General features: G+C 55.3%; 2 protein-coding genes across 2 annotated transcripts in view; both read right to left on the bottom strand.

The window, feature by feature from the left end:
- Positions 1-198: 198 nt before the first annotated feature.
- MAD2L1BP (MAD2L1 binding protein) lies at positions 199-4,377 on the bottom strand. Its single transcript, XM_078610322.1, has 2 exons — positions 4,077-4,377; positions 199-862 (listed from the first exon to the last, which is right to left on the bottom strand). The coding sequence occupies exons 1-2, from the start codon at positions 4,227-4,229 to the stop codon at positions 347-349; spliced, it is 669 nt and encodes a 222-aa protein (XP_078466448.1). The 5' UTR covers positions 4,230-4,377; the 3' UTR covers positions 199-346.
- A 1,945-nt stretch (positions 4,378-6,322) lies between these two features.
- The window catches only part of LOC144729811 (cullin-9-like), a 36,070-nt gene continuing 21,331 nt past the window's right edge, over positions 6,323-21,061 (bottom strand). Inside the window, exons 26-43 of the mRNA XM_078610320.1 lie at positions 20,431-20,632; positions 19,669-19,820; positions 18,721-18,850; positions 18,273-18,478; positions 16,735-16,872; positions 15,750-15,899; positions 15,382-15,486; positions 14,494-14,751; positions 12,998-13,141; positions 11,813-11,977; positions 11,512-11,675; positions 10,609-10,702; positions 9,529-9,603; positions 8,823-8,933; positions 8,442-8,559; positions 7,809-7,942; positions 7,579-7,679; positions 6,323-7,076 (exon numbers count right to left, since the gene is read on the bottom strand). Of these exons, the coding sequence (XP_078466446.1) occupies positions 6,872-7,076; positions 7,579-7,679; positions 7,809-7,942; positions 8,442-8,559; positions 8,823-8,933; positions 9,529-9,603; positions 10,609-10,702; positions 11,512-11,675; positions 11,813-11,977; positions 12,998-13,141; positions 14,494-14,751; positions 15,382-15,486; positions 15,750-15,899; positions 16,735-16,872; positions 18,273-18,478; positions 18,721-18,850; positions 19,669-19,820; positions 20,431-20,632 (2,652 nt within the window). The 3' untranslated portion in view covers positions 6,323-6,871. The remainder of the gene's footprint in view (positions 7,077-7,578; positions 7,680-7,808; positions 7,943-8,441; positions 8,560-8,822; positions 8,934-9,528; positions 9,604-10,608; positions 10,703-11,511; positions 11,676-11,812; positions 11,978-12,997; positions 13,142-14,493; positions 14,752-15,381; positions 15,487-15,749; positions 15,900-16,734; positions 16,873-18,272; positions 18,479-18,720; positions 18,851-19,668; positions 19,821-20,430; positions 20,633-21,061) is intronic.

Genomic DNA, 21,061 nt, shown 5'->3' with positions numbered 1-21,061 from the left:
TTCCCTGGCTTCCATCTGCCATGGGAACAATGGGGCAGCACATACCCGGAGCCACACGAAGCATGCGAGTTGCAAACGGCCGATGCACAAGTTGCGAATCAGAGACTCTCCTGTGTGAAACTGCGGCTCTGAAATTAAAACCACGTAGCGCGTAAATTCGCACTGCCCCAAATATAAACGTGAGACTAGGCAATTGAATGGATAAATACGTTTACGGCAGAATCTTTAATAGTTTGTCTTGATTGACCGTAAGGAAGGCGGTTCAGATATAATATTGAAATAAGTAACATTAAAATTTGCAGCATCCCTAGAATTTTGGCCTTGCTGGTCCCGACCATCAGCCCCTCTAACCCTGGCCTGACCCACTGTCCAGGACGCCCTTGATGGCCACAGGGGCCTGGAACCACACGCAGTCGTCCTCGCGCGGCTGGCCGAGGGCCGTGTCCAGCGGCTCCTCCAGGCTGTTGCTAAACGTGACGACGACCCTCCTCCCGCGGGTGGGCGGCTTGTAGTTGAGCTTGGGCTTGAACCAGTCGACGCCACAGTCCCTGTGCGCCCACAGCAGCAGTGTGGCCGAGGTGACGGGCAGAGTGCGCGGCTCGCCAAACACATCCTGCACGAAGAGCGAGTGAAACACGTGGCGGCTGTAGCGAGCGTGGCACAGTGAATCGATGCTGCCTCCCAGCGCCAGCTCATGGAAGTCCAGCTCGTAGAGCTCAAGCGGCGACACGGGGCTCGGCCCGAGCAGGATGAGGACCCGGGGCACGTGCGACAGGGAGAAGAGCGTCTCCAGGTGGCCTCTCATCTCGTGTAGGGCCGTCAGCGTGCGTGCTTCTTGCCTTAACCTGGGGGGCACCTCTGCCTGCAGGGAGGAGGGGAGGGAGGCGGTCACACCAGGCCGAAAGCCACGGTCTTCAATCACTAACAAAACTGCTGTCCTGAGATGCAATTGCGAACATTATAAACGTCACGTCCAGCATTATAACGTCGTGTCCCACGTCATGTATCCACCTCTACCATCATCATCACCACAAACATCGCAACAGTCACCTGTCACACCATACTATCACCACCACTATATCCAACAACAGACACCTCCCGCACACACATTATCCATCATCACATTCACCTCCACCATCACATTTAACATCATCAGCAGCAACATCGACTATCACCACATCCAACATTTAACCTCGCCACCATGCTGTAGTTCAGCGACTGTACTCCATGGGTACAGCTTCATCTAACACGTGAAGGACACTGGGCATAATGATAAAATGTATCTTTACTTTTTATATACAAATCCATTTCTATTACTGTATAAACATCACCTAAATTATTAAAACCTTAATTTCATGTCGAATGTCGCCCCCTCGTGTCCTCCCCTCGCGTACACAGCCGCTCCGCTTCCACACACGACCTGGGGTCAGTCAGGTCTAAACAAATCAGTGACCTTGCGCCTGCACACTCCACCCCTGAACACTCCACCCCTGCACACTCCACCCCCTGAACACTCCACCCCCTGAACACTCCACCCCTGCACACTCCACCCCTGAACACTTCACCCCTGCACACTCCACCGCCTGAACACTCCACCCCTGCACACTCCACCCCCTGAACACTTCACCCCTGCACACTCCACCCCCTGAACACTCCACCCCCTGAACACTCCACCCCCTGAACACTCCACCCCCTGAACACTCCACCCCCTGCACACTCCACCCCCTGAACATTCCACCCCTGCACACTCCATCCCTGCACACTCCACCCCCTGAACGCTCCACCCCCTGAACGCTCCGTCCATGAATGCTCCACCCCCTGAACACTCCACCCCTGCACACTCCACTCCCTGAACACTCCACCCCCTGAACACTCCACCCCCTGTACACTCCACCCCTGCACACTCCATACCCTGAACACTCCTCCCCCTGAACACTCCTCCCCCTGAACACTCCACCCCCGAACACTCCACCCCCGAACACTCCACCCCCGAACACTCCGTCCATGAACACTCCACCCCCTGAACACTCCATCCCTGCACACTCCACCCCCTGAACACTCCACCCCTGAACACTCCACCCCTGAACACTCCGTCCATGAACACTCCGTCCATGAACACTCCGTCCATGAACACTCCGTCCATGAACACTCCGTCCATGAACACTCCACCCCTGAACACTCCACCTCTGAACACTCCACCCCTGAACACTCCACCCCCTGAAGACTCCACCCCCTGAACACTGCACCCCTGAACACTCCAACCCCTGAACACTCCACCCCCTGCACATCCACCCCCTGCACATCCACCCCCTGCACATCCACCCCCTGCACACTCCACCCCCCCGAACACTCCACCCCCCGAACACTCCACCCCCCGAACACTCCACCCCTAGAACACTCCACCCCCGAACACTCCACCCCCCGCACACTCCACCCCCCGCACACTCCAACCCCCGAACACTCCACCCCCCGAACACTCCACCCCCCGAACACTCCACCGCTGCACACTCCCCACCCCCTGCACACTCCACCCCCTGAACACTCCACCCCCTGCACACTCCACCCCCTGAACACTCCACCTCTGCATACTCCACCCCCTGAACACTCCACCCCCTGCACACTCCACCCCCTGCACACTCCACCCCCTGCACACTCCACCCCCTGAACACTCCACCCCCTGAACACTCCACCCCCTGCACACTCCACCCCCTGAACACTCCACCCCCTGAAACTCCACCCCCTGAACACTCCACCCCCTGCACACTCCACCCCCTGCACACTCCACCCCCTGAACACTCCACCCCCTGAACACTCCACCCCCTGAACACTCCCCACCCCCTGAACACTCCACCCCCGCACACTCCACCCCCGAACACTCCACCCCCTGCACACTCCACCCCCTGAACACTCCACCCCCTGAACACTCCATCCCTGCACACTCCACCCCCTGAACACTCCACCCCCGAACACTCCACCCCCGAACACTCCACCCCCGAACACTCCACCCCCGAACACTCCACCCCCGAACACTCCACCCCCGAACACTCCACCCCCGAACACTCCACCCCCGAACACTCCACCCCCGAACACTCCACCCCCGAACACTCCACCCCCGAACACTCCACCCCCGAGCACTCCACCCCCTGAACACTCCACCCCCTGAACACTCCACCCCCTGAACACTCCACCGCTGCACACTCCACCCCCGAACACTCCACCCCCGAACACTCCACCCCCGAACACTCCACCCCCGAACACTCCACCCCCGAACACTCCACCCCCGAACACTCCACCCCCTGAACACTCCACCGCTGCACACTCCACCCCCTGAACACTCCACCGCTGCACACTCCCCACCCCCTGAACACTCCACCCTCTGAACACTCCACCCCCTGAACACTCCCCACCCCCTGAACACTCCACCCCCGAACACTCCAGCCCCGCACACTCCACCCCCGCACACTCCACCCCCCGAACACTCCACCCCCCGCACACTCCACCCCCGCACACTCCACCCCCGCACACTCCACCCCCCGAACACTCCACCCCCTGAACACTCCTCCCCCTGAACACTCCACCCCCTGAACACTCCAGCCCCGCACACTCCACCCCCGCACACTCCACCCCCCGAACACTCCACCCCCTGAACACTCCTCCCCCTGAACACTCCCCACCCCCTGAACACTCCATCCCTGAACACTCCACCCCCGAACACTCCACCCCCTGAACTCTCCACCCCTGAACACCCTACCGCTGAACACTCCACCCCTAAACACTCCAACCCAGAACCCCTTTATACTACCAAACCCCTGAACCCCAAAGCACCTGACCCGCAAGCCCCTGCGTCTCCTCACTCCCCTCACCCCACCACTCCCCCCACCACTCCCCCCACCACTCACCCCACCACTCCCCCACCTCACACCACTCCCCCCCACCTCACCACTCCCTCACCCCACCACTCCCCCCACCACTCCCCCCACCACTCACCCCACCACTCACCCCACCACTCACCCCACCACTCACCCCACCACTCCCCCACCTCACACCACTCCCTCCACCTCACACCACTCCCTCACCAGGCGGCTGTGGAAGTGCAGCAGCTGCGGGTAGGGAAGCGGCAGCTGGCCGCGCTGGTAGAGCGCGTGAGCGAAGATCTCCCAGACGAGGGCGCCCAGGCTCCGCTGGCTCACGGCGCCGCGCACCGTCACCTCGCAGCGCTGCGCACACATCGCCGCCGCCGCCGCCGTCACTCTCTTCTTCCTCCTCTCTCCTTCTTCTTCCTCCTCCTTCTTCTCCTTCTCGCTCCCCTCGCTCGCCCGCCTCCGCTGGCTCCCCAGTTCAAAACGGCGTCACGTGGTCTACGCACCGGAAAAGGGCACGACGGGAGGAAGAGGCGGGGCTTAGGTGAGGGGAGGGGCTTAGGTGAGGGGGGGGTTTGGTTGGGGGTTGGGTGAGGGGAGGGGAAGGGTTGAGGGGAGGGGTGAGGGGGGTTCAATTTCGACTTAAAGCTTTCGTGACTGCAGGGATTCATATTCTTGGTTCTTTCGGTAAAATGTTTATTATTTTATTATTTCCCTTCTACATGACTTTACCGAAAGAATCAAGAATATGAATATGTAAGGGGGAGTTGAGGGGAGGGGTTGGTGCATCGCCACCACTGCCCAGAGGGTCCTGCTCAGTTTCACTCCTCACCAAACTCCTCCCTTCACCTCCCCTCCCTTCAACCCTCTCCCAACCCCTCAAACCCCCTTACCCCTCCCCTCAAACCCTCACCCCTCCCCTCACCCCCCATCCCTCCAACCCCCTCCCCTCAAACCCCCTCCCCTCAAACCCCCTCACCCAACCCCTGAACCTTCCCCTCAACCCCCCACGCAACCCCTCCCACCCAGCCCCCCCCACCGTGGCTGTGATCCAGCGATGTGCAGGCAGCCAGGGTTGGTGGATCATCGCACGCGGACGTTGCGCAACTCCCTTCCCCCCTGGGTGTCTCGACAATGAGCCGTCTCCTGGCTCGCCAGGAGGCGGCGCTGCACAGCAAAACTGTGGATTCCACGGGCCCCATCTGCGTGGAAGGGCTTTCCCCCAGGGTGCTCGTTTCCTCCCTGAGGTAAACGCTCATGAATTGGCCGATAACGCCGTCATAGAAGATAGCGGGGCTATTTGTTGGCACCGGCTCAGCCTCTCGTCTGTGGTTCCTCCTCGCGCCTTCTGTCGGCAAGAGTGAATACTGCTCAGCGGCGTCTTACAAGTTGAGATTACGATGGTGTTCAAGGTCTCGAGTCGGTAAACAATCATGATAAGAAATATATGCGTTGTGGAAGGCGTTGACTGATGGGCTGGAGTTCGGGCTTGCCTTTAGAGATTAGGCTTGTGGTGAAGAGGTCAGTGTGATTGTTGTGAGGTCAGACCGAGTTTGGGGACGATTGTGGCTAGGTCATGTATTATGCTGAATTTCTTTCGCACCGTACGTAGCCAACCGTGCTAATCGGAGGTGCAGGGGGAAGGACATTTGGGTGAAGCGTTGAGGGCGGTTAGGGTGAGAAATTTGGAAGTGTGGATTGACGTGGGTCTGGCATTTGAGGTACGAAGGACTCGTTGCAATTTGTCAACTTATTTATTTCTGCAATTCCTGGCACTTGACCTTTACTGAACAAAACAGAGGATGACACCTATTCACAGAGCGTGGTGATCGATTAAACATATATCCTGCTGCAATGAAAACACTCCCATTACGTTTAGTGGAGACAGAGTGGTACAGGGACCACATCTGCTTACACCAAAAGCCCAAACAAGTTTCAAACACTATGGTGGAAGATTTCACACATTCGCACGCAGCCGTCACGTGACACTACGAGACCCTTGCACAGTGTCAGAACAGAGCGTTGCGCTATCATTAGCAACACTGTCGCCAGGTAGTAAAACATGCCCCCCATGCCCCCTTGAGTACCCGATAAATGCCGTAAATGTCTGCAGTGACCGTTATATTTGCGGTCCCGTTTTGCGACGGTAAGTCTCATGTCTGCGGACCTGTAAAATGACATCGCAGGCCTGGCCATCTCCCTCCACTGTGATGAACGATCCTGGGCATGGGGACGAATCTTGCGAACCATCCTATCTCACCATATACGCTGGTTCCAGATGCGTGCATTAACCGTAAATAATAATGAGCCGTCCGTTTCATGGAGGACATTAAAGATTTGCAACAGCCTTGCGCAATAGAAAGGGCGCAAATACCAAATATACTCAATTATTGGGATCATGACAAACTTAATCCTAAGAAACACAGTAGCATAGTCCAGGAGTGAAACGACGGACACAGAGACCAACTCGTCATATACTTTATTTTTTAAAATATTACACTTTAATGGTGTAAAATATTCAGCAATATTTCCAAACTCAAATTTTCGTATAGGTTAAACTGTGCACGTTCTTTGATTCGTGTGTCCGTGGCCCTAGGGGCCAGGTGCAGCTGCATTTCTCCACACGTTCACAACAACAAGTGCATGGCTCCTCAACCGAGCCAACACGAAAACAACTCAAAGCTGCAGCGAGCGCCCCTTCAACAGCAGGGCTCACACGGGCCTGCTGCTGGGCGCAGCGCGGGGCCATCCTAGCGATGGCGCGGGGCACGACGGGGATTCATCCCCCACGAGGAGCGGCCGGCAGAGCCGGGGAAACGGACACGAGCACGGGAAGTGTAAGAAGAAGCGCACGCAGGGCCGCCCCCGGGTGGCCATGGAATGGCTTGGGTCGCGCTGTGTGCGGAAGGTGCAGTGTCGCGAGAGACAGTGGTGCACGATGGTGCACGGTGGCGGTGAATGCGGGTGGTTGTAGTGGCGCGGAGTGATTGTGGTGGCACGCATGGTCATCTTTAGGAAAAGAAGTCATCCTCCTCGCCCGAGAACATCACGTCCCCATCCACATAGTCCGTGTCGTCCTCATCCTCGTCGTCCTCGTCCGTGAAGTCGTCCTCCGTGTCCCCAAACTCAAACTGCTCGCGCCAAGTCTCGTCGTTCTCCCCCTCTTCGCCCGTCCCGTCGTCTCCACCACCCTCTTCAGTCTCCGCCTCCGTGCACCTGCAATGACGAAATCTCCACATCAACAATGCAAGCACGAGGGGGCAGTCCGCCGCCTGTGTGCGTGAGACTGGCGTGCATCCAATTCACTCCACACTCAAATTGCTGAGCACAGACCCAAAGGCATAAAACGTCACATGGACAGCAACAAACAGCACTACCAATGTTCTAACAAATAACAGTTGACACTTTTCTTTAATTAAGCACGGTTATTATATGAGCAAAAGAAAATAGATAATGGGAGGGAATTCCAAAGTGGAACAATGTGAGTGCAGCAAAATAAATGTTGCTACCTGAGTTAGTGAGTGGGTGTGTGAACAGATGAGTGTGTTGTTGTCATTTGCAGTATGATGTTTGAACACAGAATGAGATGCAAGTCAGGCTGGTTGAACAAGTCCTCAACAATGGGTGGAGGAATCAACGAGTGAAGTTCGTGCACACACTCCAAGTTTTAAGTCGCAAGTGAAACCATCACTGCGCGTCTGTGTCGCAGGAAACGTACTCTATGGTGATGTTGAGGTTTCTGTTCTCCGCGTTTGGGGCCGACTCCCCATCGCGGTCCATTGTCGCCGAGCCCTCGGCCTGCAGCCCGACTCTAAAATCCTGTGGCGTCACACACAAAGCAGAGACATCCACGCAACCCGAACAAACACGCGTGAAGTGGCCACAGCGGTCAGGACGGGAACAACGAGGATGTGCATGCCGTGGGGTGCTGTGAGCGAGTGGCGGAACCTGTGTGGACGCGTGCAGAATCGCGAGCAGCCGCTCCTGGATGCGTCCGATGATGGTGCGGCCTAGCGCCAGGTGCACCGGCTTGAGCAGTCGCACGCACCACGCCAACTCCGTACAATGCAGCAGCGACTTCTCTGTGCACAGCCAGCGTCGCGTCCGCACGGATCAGTGGCGGGCGCTTGCAATGGCCGTCGTCCACTAGCTCACCGCAGCGGGGGTGCGCGCGCTCGTGTGACACGCGTACCCCTACCAGGGCGGCACACGGCTTCAAGCGCCCATGGGTGGGTTTACCAACCTTTTGCCAATACCCTGCTGGACGAAGGGCCCCACTTCCCCCCCCCCATGCCATGCCGGTCATGAGGGTGTGACGACTATACTTCATCACGCTAGTTAGTGTGGGTGGGTGATGCTGGCAGGGGACCAGAATTGGGTTATATCTCGCCACGGATATTAGCTGTGGCTGCAAATCGAACCCAAGTCACCTAGTTCATAGTGGAGTGCACTAAACAATGCGTCATAGCTCAAAGGCAAGTTACAGCATCATTCGTGAGGGTTCCAAGCGAGTGGGAGGAGTCCTATTTCTGGTTCTGCAATCCGCGACGTGCGCACGTGTGTCTGTGCGCATGCACATACCGAGTAGAACCTGCAGGCTGTTAGTGTTTAACTCCAGGTTGTGCATCTGCTGCTCTAGCGAGGTCATCTTCTCAGCCTCCTGGCTGTAATAGCTATACACACAGCAGTAGGACAGCACCTGGGAACAAACACACACACATACACGCAAGTGCTCACTTTGGAAGCTTTGACCGGCACTGCGGCGAGGACAGGGAGAAACGGTGAGAGGCGGGGAGAGGCGGGAGAGATGGTGGAAATGCGAAGAAAGAGATGGGGAGGGGTGGAGAGAGACGGAGAGAGGCAGGCAGAGACGGTGAGGACCGGGAAAGTCGTGGAGAGGTGGGGAGAGTCGGTGAGACAGGGAGAGATGGGAACGGGTGGAGGTAAGGCAGGTTTCGTTACCTTGCGGGCTTGCACGAGGATGTTGCAGGCGTCCGTGACCAACACGAGCGAGTGCAGCGGGAGATGTTCTTTGGCTGCTGCCACCCTGGCCGCCAGCTTCACCGCAAACTCCTGTCCCCGGGACGCACACGGTCAGTGTTAAACACTTGCAAGGAATCTCGAGTTTTCTTAGCCGCTTGTGATCCAAGTCCCGTTTGCTGGGCTGGGCTGCGTGTTGTTCATCTCTTCTCTCAAATTTTCTCCACGCACTACTGCGGACGTCTTCAAATCAACTCCTCAAGATGACCGTGGTTAAGTAGAGTGTGGCAAAAGCTGGAGAGAAGAAATGCTCAACATACAGCCCAACCCGGAAGCCCGCAATTGCATCAACCAGAATCATATTCAGAAATTTACAAGATATTGCAAGAGCTTATTCAGTTGCTACACCCACGCCAGTTGCAAGCAGGGCTTAGTTTTTCACCGAATATGTTCTGCTTCGCTGGTAGATTGTGAAGGTGACATGTGCTAAGTAACCACAGCCATAACGATGGAGGATGTGGTGTACTGGGTACAAACATATTTGACGCGTCACCGACCTGGCTGAAATCCAGCCCTGGCCATGACACGTCCTTATGTGCACTTTGGTTGTTCACGCTGCGATGCAACCAGGGCGCCGCCACATTCCCACACCATCCAACCTCACCCCAGTTCACACACTCCCTCTTACCCGCGCTTGGTGGTGGAAAATGCACATCTCGTTGTAATCGTGGAATTTTTTCTCTTGTTTGGCCGCACGGCTCACCTGCGAGAGAACAGGTACCTCAACTCTCCAGCCACCACAAGAAAAGCACCACGTTATCGTTGGTTCTTGAATTGGCCAGGTCAAGTTGTCTAGATTACAGCGTTAAGAATTGACATATCGGTTTGACTGTAGTGCTCTGTGATGTCCGCTTTCGTGGGCCGTTCTCTAAACAGGAACCGTTGCACTGTTCTGTGCAATTTGAAGGATGCCTGTAGCACACTTGGAAATTAATTGCGGAAAAATTACCTGAAAAAAACTCTCCAGCCAGCAACAACACAAGAATATTTACCACGCTTCTGTCGACACAGCCTGTGGGTAATCGCGCACACATGGGGCCGTGCGAAGGCAGGATCTTAGTGGACAAAATCGGTTGGCTGACAAGGATCCTTCGAGTTCATCGACTGCAGAGACTCAAATACAACCAATATAAAGACACTGATATAAGAAGTGCAAACGATTTCATTGGACTGAGTGAATGAGAGAAGAGACACAGTGGCTGGGTTTCGTTACGGGGAGCTGGGACAGGATCCGGGGCTTAGCCAATGCCGCACACACAAGCGGAACAAAACACGAGCAGCAAGTCCGAGCAGCGGACATAGAGACAGTGGAGATCTGGAAGAACACGGAGTGAGACTGAACGAGGCAGACTGGCTAGGGAAGGAGACAGACGGCAGAAATTAATTTGGCCCAATCGTCAACGATGGGGCCAAATTAATTAACGATGACCATGAAAATGTGTTTGTGGTAGAGCTGCCGGCGCATCTAGGAGTGCTGCACACACGATAAGCGGCTTACATCACATCTCACTTCAACACGCGCGTAAAAGGCATCGCCCGCGGCAGCTGTCCCTGTGGGCACAAGGTGACTCAGCGCCCGGCCTGCAAGCGGGCATTAGTCTGCCAGTTGGGGGGGTGAGTGATGATTACTGCTACGTGCAATCCCACTGATGGAGAGGAGGTGATGAGGGCGGGCCGTGTGAGTAAGGCAGCGTGCCGTCACACGCACCATGCCCGAGCAGTTGTAGTAGTCCTTGTGGGTCGGCTTCCAGGGCTTTAGGCAGCGCCAGCAGAAACCATGGTTGCACTTGGCGCAAGTCATGCTGCACACGATCACATACAAAGATCCTCCGTATAACCTCAACAGACTGCTGGGGAACATACATGAGTATGCACATATATAACAAAGATCCTCCGTATAACCTCAACAGACTGTAGAAGCAAGTGCTGTTAGTGAGCACCTATGAAGGCCGGAACGGCTCACAAGGGGGTGGGTGGCCAGCAATACACCCGGCCGCCTTTGTCTCCCGAGTGGTAATGTTTACACACCGCACCAGGTACTTATTTGAGGACGACTCACCCTAGGGGAGGGCCTAGGATAATCATTACTGCCGTTGGCTGCGAGTGCAAATCGAAATTGGGTCATCGGGCTCATAGTGCAGCGCTCTAACCACTGCACTACTGCTCCCCACACATACAACCGCAAAACACACACAATCATACAGAGGCTACCCTGGGGGAAGTATTTAAATAAAGTAATTAAAAAAGGGAATTAAATATGAAATGTAATTATATTTGTAATTTGGCAACTAAATGACACAGCTCAAAGTAATTGGTATCGAAGTAATTCGTATTCAAGGGATAAGAGACACAGGGAAGTGGCATTCTGTACCTATCCTACATGACTCCAGTAATGTCAGATTAATGTATTTTGCCCATATGTGAACAAAGTGGTGATGATGGCGGAGGTGGTAGCGGTGATGAGGATTATAGTGATGGGAGCGATAATGTTGGAAGTGGTGATGATGATGACATTAACGGTGGTGGACTTGGTGGTAGCGGTGATAACGATGGAAGCGATGACGACGGTGGCGGTCGCAGTGACGATGGCCACAGCGGTGGTGGTACCCACTGGAGGCAGCCCTCGTTCTTCTCGATCTGCGCCTGGCAGCTGGGGCAACGCTTGGAGATGAGCTTGGCCAGGTGCTTGCTCAGCGCCTCCGAGTTCATGCCCTCGTAGTACCCGCCGTCGTCCATCCACTGGGACATGTGCCCACAGCTGGCAGGGTAGTGCGCCTGCTCACACGTGAATCACAAAGACAACGATTGCTGCTGAACCTGAGAAATTCCACCGGAAGGCCAAGACGGCTATCAATACCCGCATGCCCAGTCGCTACCCACACACTCGTGCCCGTTTCTCCACGTCCCCACACCTCCAGAAAGTTGCAGGAGAAGCAGGAGCTCCAGTGGCACTTGGCGCAGGTGCCAGCGTGGCCGATCGAGTCGGTGCACAGGATGCGGTCGCAGCCCTGAGGGTTGGTGCACCACGTGAGGTTGGTGCAGCTCTCCACGTAGCAGCGCACCAGCCCGCGATTGTACTGCGGCGGGGCAAAGCGCATGCGCTGGGTCAAACCGTGAGTACCACACTGCGCAGTGAGACTCTTGTGTCTGCAGCATTTACGCACAACCAGTGTCTCCATGGCCCTTGAGGACAAATGTCATTATTATACTTAAATGAAAAAATGAATGAAAGTAAAGGTGCAGCCCTGCAATAACCGATTCACGCCACTGCTGGCGGAAGGGCATCCACGAGAGCGAGCTCTGGAAAGCATTTGGCCAACTGTTCTCCAACTGACCAAACGTGTCGGAAGAGGTGGGAGTTCCCACACTTTATCCCACCACACATGACCTCTCGATCGACGGTGGTGAATGTATCTATGCTGCTGGGTGGATAGAGGTGCCGGGAGACAGAATCGAAATGGCGACCTCTGGATTGCGAGTCAAGTGCGCTGCCCGTTAAACCAGGGTAGTTCCCCAACAACAGTTGCAGTATTTAACATGGCCTAGGTGCACAGGCTTCAGGGACAAAGCCATCTTCAGTCAAGACTGACAGAGTGAGCACGCGATGCACCGCGCTCTGGTGGTGAAGAGATCCATGGTAGGGGAGCAGCAAACCCTAAGGAATGACCTCTCCCCCACCCCCCAGGCTTTGGCAGATTTGCTCACGGCTTCACCAGGAGCATGCACAGGGCAGTCGAGAGCAATGCGTGGGGTAAAGTACTCAGGTGCCACCCTACAAACAATCTTGAAGACCGTCACTGGAAATCTTGGACTCAATCCAAAAACGGGATCGGCACGGACTCCGACACGAGCATAGCAGCGTGGTTGTCATCGTGCAAGCGGGGGAGCAGAGGCTCGCTGCTTCATTCTGCAGCAGTCGTGACTTGAGCAGGAGGCCGATTGCAAGGTCAGAGAAACATGAAATGGAGCAGCGGCCTAGGTACGAGTAGAGAGCCCGTGCTCATTATGGTGCCCACACAAGTGCGTGCATGCAGGTGTGCATGCATGTGTGCATGCATGGGTGCATGCATGTGTGCATGCGTGCGCGTGGTGCCGACCATTGCCAATGCCTCGGCATCTTGCTCCAGGATGCTGCGGATGAAATCTGGTGGCGGCTGGGCCAGGCACTCCGAGATGGGGCACTTGCAGTTCGTCACCATGTTCTGCTCCACTCTCATGGAGAGATACTCCCTCCAGCACGACTGCACAAAGACAAAGATCCATCATGCAGACCACCCAGCGTGGTGGTGCCAGTCACCTTCAGCAATCACCATCCTCTACTGGCAGGCTATAGCCTGGCTACAGGCTGGTGCCGAGTCATCCTGTACCACACAGGGACAGCTGCCACTGGGGGCATCCTTTGACTGTTTGACATGAAGTGCTCTTAGTTGCCAAGGCCTGTAATCAGCACACGAAAGGGTCGTGTGGCCAGCACAATGCCTGACCACCTTTGTCTTCCCAGCACTGATTTCTATCACACACCGCACCAGGTACAGGAATCCCCCGCTATACCTAGGAGATGCGTTGCTGGGAAATGATATTTAACTCTAAATGACTTCAAACGAATGCGAATTTCACAGAGGCATAATGTTAAAATAATGGGTTGTGTTCCTAGCCGATAATTCTGAAATCAAAATTGCGTGACTTAATGTCATAGAGTGCACAAAAATACATACGATTATAAGTTAACATACATTTTCACTAATAATAAAAAAACAAATCATTCGATAGAACTTCCCAGAGACGGTTGAAGGGCTTTGCTGATTGAGGCCTCTTGGGGTGAGCAGTGGAGGTACACATTGTCGAGGTCAGTTTCAGTCCGCCAAGTGCAGGAGAATCCCTCCACATCGTGGAGGGATATTTATAGCGCCAGTGCGATAACCACTGCGCCACCACTCCCAACCGACAAAGATCCCCCCCGTACAGCCCTCAGAATCAGAATCTGGAAAAATCCGAGAGCTATGAAAAACTCTTTTTCACAAAAGTCCAGTAACAGACTGTTTGGGGCAAGTGCTGTTAGCGAGCACTGATGAAGGCACGATGCCCGGCCGCAGAAGATTGGTGCAGATAATCGTCACCGGTGTTGGCCGTGAGCGGCACTCAAACCTGGGTGGTCGGGTTCATAGCGCAGGGCTTTAAACAGCTGCACGACTGCTCTTGCCCAACAGACACCGTCACTCATAAACACCATATTTAACACATGCGAAACATTACCCTTACACGAAAATGTTCCCAATTCATTAGCATAGTATAAGCATAATGAGGCAACTGATAGTGGGGGACTCCTGTACTGATTTAAGACGGATTCGATAGAGAGGCCCTGGACCGATTCAGATATCCGCCACCGGTGTTGGCAGCGAGCGGGAATCGAACTCGCGGCGCCGGGTTCGTAGCGGCGCCGCGCTAACCACGACACTACCGCTCCACACAATACACCGACATACACACACACACAGCATCACATCCCATCCCCTATGCCACGCACGACACACGACACACACAAGCGGCACGCATTCGGCGCTCGTCTTGTGCGCATCCGAGTGCGACGGGGCACCTTGCAGCAGGAGTGGCGGCAGCAGAGCGGCGCGATGTGGTCCACCGTGGTGAGCAGGCAGACGGGGCAGGTGTCGGCGGGCGCCGGGGCCAGCGGCGGCGGGGCGGGGGGCGGCGCGTTGCGCACGGCCAGGCCGGCGGCGCGCATGAGCTCGACGGGAGCCTCCGCAAAGCGCTGCAGCAGCACGTCCATGTTCCATCCGCAGTGCACCAGCAGGTGCTCGGCCACGGTCACGCTCAGGCCCAGCACCTCCTGCACCTGCGTGGCGAGCAGCAGCAGGAGGAGGAGGAGGAAGAGGCGGTGCAGATGCGTTAATCGTCGTTTAAAGAGATGACGAGCACAGGCCCAAAGGCCCGGAAAACATTAAGCGTGCCAGCAACAAAAAGCACAATCAAAGTTTGAACAGACAAGAGTTGATGTGTTGCTTGAGTAGAGCACGGTTATTATTGTCAGAGCTTGGGAAAAGAAACGATGGGATTTCCCAAGTGGAGGGGTGCGAGGTGAAGTGTGTGTGGTGGTTGAATGGTGGGGATGAGATGAAACAGCCTGCTAGGCAGAGTTGTCAGCATGGATGGATGAATCGATGAGAACAGTAACCATGGTCAAAGTAATAGAAGAGAGGAAGCCGACCCAGTGCTGGATCAACAATCACCTGGACTGCTGCTTTACTCTGGATTTTAACATGTGAGGAACTGGGTGCTCTAGCCCAGTTGTGAAAGCAGCAGGATTCCACCTTCAGCCAAATATTTGCTTTGTACAGCAACAGTAATCACTGTTCCAAGTTAAACATGATGGGCTTTTGCACGGAAAAGGAACCCGAGGATTGGCGCAACTCCAGAGACCAAGAAGAGTGGCGTGGGGGGGAGACAGGGGCGGAGAGAGCCGCACCTGGGCGATGCCGCCGGTCATGAGGCGCCTCACGTCCTCCTGTGAGAGCGTGCGGCCCGCACTGAGCCACCGCGAGCTCAGTGCCACCTCCACCTGGGGCACCACCTACACCGCGACCACACAACAGACGCACGCACGGACACACGCACGCTCCATCACCCCCCATCGTGCAGCCCCACGCGGAACAACCTGGCGGCATCAGGCTGCTCACCGAAGTGCTTAAGGCGGCTAAGTGCGGGTGCAGCCACAGGAGCCGCAGGGTTCGCTCGCTCCAGGAGAGGGAGGGGGCAATAAAGACGAGGAGGGAGGAGGGATGACGGGGAGGGAGGTGTAGAGGAGCGAGCCATTTCGCGGTTGCGCCCCCTTGCCTGTTTGGGGACGGTGGCGTCACCAGGTGCGTGGCAGGGCGCCACGGTGCCCGCGCGGCCGTGATTGCTGATCGTGTCGAGGTGTCGCCAGCTCGAGTAGGCACGCCGTTTGTCCGGCGAGGCGGGGTCGGATGGGACGTAGTACAGCACCTGCACATTGCCAGGGACTAGTTTCAAGTAATAACTAGGGAGGTGAGAACTCAAGAAGAAATTGAATACAGGGCTCGAACATATATCAATGTGAAATATACTTCCTGGAAGAAAGTCAGCTGGGAGAAATGGCTTTTAAAACCCATTCTCTGTCAAATTTAGTAACAAAAGCATCGACATTGATGATTCACACTCGTGTGCGCGTGGACAGGAACACGTGGCTAGTATAGGAGCGGAATCGCTGCGGGACGACCGCTGAGTGACGTAACGATCACATGCGGTTCTACAGACACGGGGTCGCCTCACAATTAAAAGGGTCAAGTCGAATTTTGATATCCAGTCAAGAACTGAATGAACATTTGTCATTCCGCCGGGTAGAAGTGCATATAAAGGGCGGCTGCTCACGACGCGTTCTGTTCAGTGACATTCGTCTCGTAATCATCGCCACTCGTGCATCAGATGTGATCCACATCAAATCGCCCACTGCCACCGGGAGAGGTTTGGCAGTAGGATCTTCAATTCTGCCCCATTCAAACAAAGACAAAGATCCCCCATGTAGCCTTATAACATTCTGTTGAGGCAAGTGCTGTTAGCGAACACCTATGAAGGTTGGCACGGCACACGAGGGGGTTGGGTGGCCAACACCACACCACACCCGACTGCCTTTGTCTCCCCAGTGGCAATGTTTTTACACACCGCACCAGGTACTCATTTGAGATAATCATCACTGGTGTTGGCCGCGAGCGGGAATCGAACTCGGGTTGCCGAGTTCGTAGCGCAGCACGCCAACCGCTGCACTACCGCTCCTCTCTCAAACACACGAACAGACACACACCTGCGGGCTGTCGTCTTCCCGGCAAAGGTAGCCCTTGTGCAGCAGGCGCTCGATGCACCAGCTGACCTCCACAGCACTGCAGGTGAAGCGTGCGAAGGTGCGACCGCCCAGACTGCCCTTCTGACACACCTCCACCACCTGGGCCCGCGCAAAAAAGATCCTCCATATAGCCACGACAGCACGCTGCTGCAAGCGCTATTAGTGATCACCTATGAAGGCCACCACCACACACAAGGGAGTGGGTGGCCAGCACCATGCCCGACCGCCTTTGTATCCGCAGTGGTGGTATTCACAGATCATACCAGATGGTTCTTACTGGAAGCCATGACCAGTTCAGATATTCGTCACGAATGTTGGTCGTGAACGGAACTTGAACTCGGGTCATCGGGTTGATAGCAAGAGCGTGCCAATCACGATACGACTCCCCCCACACAACAGCCTGACCAGACTGTTGGGGGCAAGTGCTGTTAGCGCGCACCTATGAAAGCTGGCACGGTACACGAGCGGGTGGGTGGCCAACACCATTCCCGGCGACATTTGTCTCCCCAGTGGTGATGTTTACACATTTCATCTGGTACTCATTAGAGGCTGAGTCGACCTAGGGGAGGCCCAGGACCGGTTCAAATAATTGTCACTGGCGTAGGCGACGAGCGGGAACTGAACTCGGGCCGCCAGGTTCGTAGTGCAACGTGCTAACCATCCTCTACCCCGCATCAGCACAGTACACACATTTAACACGCAGGAGGCTTTCGCGACCAATTTCATCCATAAGACATTTTTTTGGGGGTTAGATCGCGTAAATATATGTGTCGTTAAAACCCACAATCACCCGACACAGCCAACTAGTAAGGGTTGTCACGTAAACAGAACGTGGCCAATTCGTCACTAGGACAGCACACCGGTGTGTTGGAGAGCCAAGCCACAACATTTACAATCTGAGTACGACGTTTTGCCAGTAATTACAACTAGCTTAATCAGGAGATTTATAAGTCCACCTGTTTCGTTCCTTATATAGAGGCATAGATGTGGTGACCAAACTTCTGCGCTCTTGCACAAAGTGGGCGGAGGGGTTATTCAGGAGCCAACGTACATTATGCAAGCACATTATGCGAGTCCTTTGATCTTGTCCTTCCTGTCCATTGTGTGTATTAAAATAGCCATACCAATGGTAATCCCTTTTTGAAGTATGGTGCCCTGTATAGGCATGCATTTAAACAAAGTATTATTTGATGATTTGCTTCCACGCAGCACAAAGTCGGTAGCTATCCGAACGGTTAAAATTATTTTGTATTTCTTTCAATTTCGATAGATTCTCTACACATACACACACACACACTCGCATGCGCAGCTCCGACGTCACACCAGCGTGAAACAAGACCGACGATGCAGAGCACGCACAGGCGGCTGCTACATCCGACACCCGACCAACAAAATCACACACAAGTTCCGATTCCGGATCCAATTCCGGAGCTGCGGCGCCGCCACGCAGCCCCGTCACGCGCCACGCCGGGTTACAGGCGATGCCGAAAACGCCGTGCCTTGTGGACGAGGTGGTCGATGTGCAGCTCCAATTCGGCCTTCAGAATATGCATGATGGCGCAGGAGAGCACGTTCTTCTTGCGCTCCAGCAGGCGCGTCACCAGCTCCTCGCTCGCCGGGTACGTCTGCGCTGGCAGCAGCGACACGGGCCCATCGCCGCTGGAGCTCATCGCCTCCAGGGCCGTCTCGTTAATCCGCAGCACCCCTAACGGCGCACACGTGTGGTGTGTGGGGCGAGTAGGGTTTACTGTGTGTGTGGGGTGAGTCGGGTTTAGCATGTGTGTGGGGCGAATGGGGTTTATTGCGTACGCTGCACGAGGGTTTAGGTGGTTTGCGTAAGCGTGTAGTGCATGCTATGTGCGTGGGTGTTCGCGAGCATGTTGTCTGCGTAGATGTGCGCGTGCGTCGATAGAGTGTGCGTGGGGCGTGCTCCGCGTGCTCTCTCACCCGTGAGCGAGTCGAGGTCGGCGTCGCTCGAGGTGAGCACCCCGCTGGGCCGCAGCAGGGCAGCAAGCGCCGGGCGCAGCAGGGACGGCGCCGCGTCAGTCACGCGTGCGACCTCCTCCACGAGCACCTCCTGTGCGCCACCACGCGGCCATCACGTGCCGAACTCAGCAGCCGCGTCGCAGTGTGGTTCACCGGTTCCCAAGGATTACTTTGTTCTTTTGTTTGATGGTAGCGAAGCACGGCCCAAATGTCAAAAATGCTCAGTGGCCAGCAACAAATAACACCATTAAGGTGAAATAGATAACAAGCGCAATGCGTTTCTTGAAATAAAGCAAGGTTGTTATAAGAGCTTGGGTAAAGAGGGAATTCCACAGCGAAGCAGCAAGACTAGCGTTGTGACATGTGCCTATGGTAAATAAGGGTTCGATTGACGACAACTCAACTTGTGACCGTCGTCCAGGAACCAATTAGGTCGTAGGTGCGGGGGTCACCTATCTCTGTTGAACTTCTTTTGCACTGTACATAGTCAACCGTGCTAATCCGAGGTGTGGAGGAAGGACCACAAACTAAACACAAAAAGCAGTTCTAAAAACAAGAGTTTTCAATCTAAATTATTTAAAAGTGCATAGTTCCAGTGGCTTCCTAATATCGGAAGGAAGAGCGTTCCAGACGGCCGCAGAAGCGCATCTGAGAACGCACAAAGCAGTGACCGTCAGTACGGATGAGACGAGACATTCAGTCTCATCATAGACCTTGTCCTCAACGTGGGTAGAGGAAACAAAGTGACGTTCGAGGGAACAGCAACCCTGGCAGTAGCCACAAAAGAGTGAGAAGGAAGCAACCTTTCACCGGCGAGCGAGCGAGCGAGCGACCAGAGCGAATCGGTGAGCGCTCTATCGCCGATCGCTGCGCGCGCAAGAAGAAAGCGTGGGCCCGGAGGCTCCTCACCTGCTGCCGGTTGAAGAGCAGCAGGACGAACATCTGCAGGGTGGAGAGCAGCAGCGAGAAGCGACCGTCTGGCGACGCGAGCACAGCGCGGCCCAGCCACGTCCACTGCAGCCTCTTGGGCTGCTGGTGCCAAACGCCAAACAGCCTTTGCTCTGCACGTCGCACGCAGCAGTGAAACACAACCGCACTGAAACCAACAAGAGCACGACGCGGCCTGGGAAAGAAGGAACACGCTACGTGATCAAATGATATAGGGCAAAGGTGCAGCCCTGCAATTTCTTGGTCATACTACTGCTGTCAGAAGGGTATTTTGGCCTACTCTATTAGCCTGGTCAGACATCTTGGAAGAGGTGGGAGTACCCACACTTTACCCCACTGCACGAGATCTGGTGACACACACTATGATTTGTACACATTTATTCCGGCTGGGGTGGACGAAGCTGGGGGGAGATTGAGGAAGCTTGCGTGATTGTTTCAACTGCCACGCCGCGGGATCGAGCCGTGTCCCGTGTGCGAACCATTATAACCACAACGTGGGGCCATGCAATATCACAGACACACACGGGCATGTGTACACATCCGTGTGCGTAGTTGTTTCCAAGTATGCATTCTGACTTAGTTGCGGGCATTACCGACCTGCACTAATTGGCACGGTGGTCAAACAAGCAGCACGACCAGCAGTGGACAACGTGCAACTACATAGACGTCTGCGCGTAGCTATACGTACGCGTGCCGTACACGTCCAAATGTAGCTATGCGTACCTGTGAAGTAGAACTCTGTGTACTCCTGCACAAAGTCGAGCAATGGTGGCGGCAGCATCCCCGCTGGGGGGGCCATGTGCGCGGAAGGGGGTACGGGCCAGAAGGCCGATGAGAGCACCATGACCTGCAGCTCTGGGGCAAAAGCGGAAGGGCTCCCCCCTTCCCCCTCCTCCTCCTCCTCTTCCATTTCGTCTTCCATCTCCTGCACCCAGACAGAAGTTGGCACGGAGGCAGTGGGTGTCGGGCCGTGTGGCCAACAGCCTCCTTGGGCGCATCGCTCACACCGCCTTTCCATCTCTACCCTCGATTCCAACTGCGCCATCGGTGTCACGTCGCGAGACAAGGTCTCCATGCCGTACTCCCGCAGAATGAGCCGTTCGTGTTGAGAGAGGGGTGACATCAGTTCTACACAGTCCTGGGCAGCGCTTTCCCATACGCTTGCCACTAAGAAGTCGTTTGTCACATGGCAATCGAACCATTACAGTCACATGGCTGTGATTTTGGCCAAATATCTCTTTGTGCAGTCATTATCAACCAGGCTTATAACCATAACCTCACCACACGTGAGAATCCGGTTTAATCGCGGGCTGCTGCCTGGTTTTGAACCCAGAATCTCAGCGGTGCCGGCTCC

Source organism: Lampetra planeri, chromosome 33, assembly GCF_965212315.1.
Source record: "Lampetra planeri chromosome 33, kcLamPlan1.2.h2, whole genome shotgun sequence".
In the NCBI taxonomy this organism is placed as follows: domain Eukaryota; kingdom Metazoa; phylum Chordata; class Hyperoartia; order Petromyzontiformes; family Petromyzontidae; genus Lampetra; species Lampetra planeri.
Note: the sequence above shows the minus strand (reverse complement) of the source record. Positions and strands in the feature narration are given on the sequence as shown.

Excerpts from the sequence above, each read along its gene's own strand:
- MAD2L1BP (XM_078610322.1), bottom strand. The coding sequence starts at position 4,229 with ATGTGTGCGCAGCGCTGCGAGGTGACGGTGCGCGGCGCCGTGAGCCAG. Across the intron at positions 863-4,076 it reads TGCACTTCCACAGCCGCCTG|GCAGAGGTGCCCCCCAGGTT; the intron begins GTGAGGGAGTGG and ends TCCTCCCTGCAG.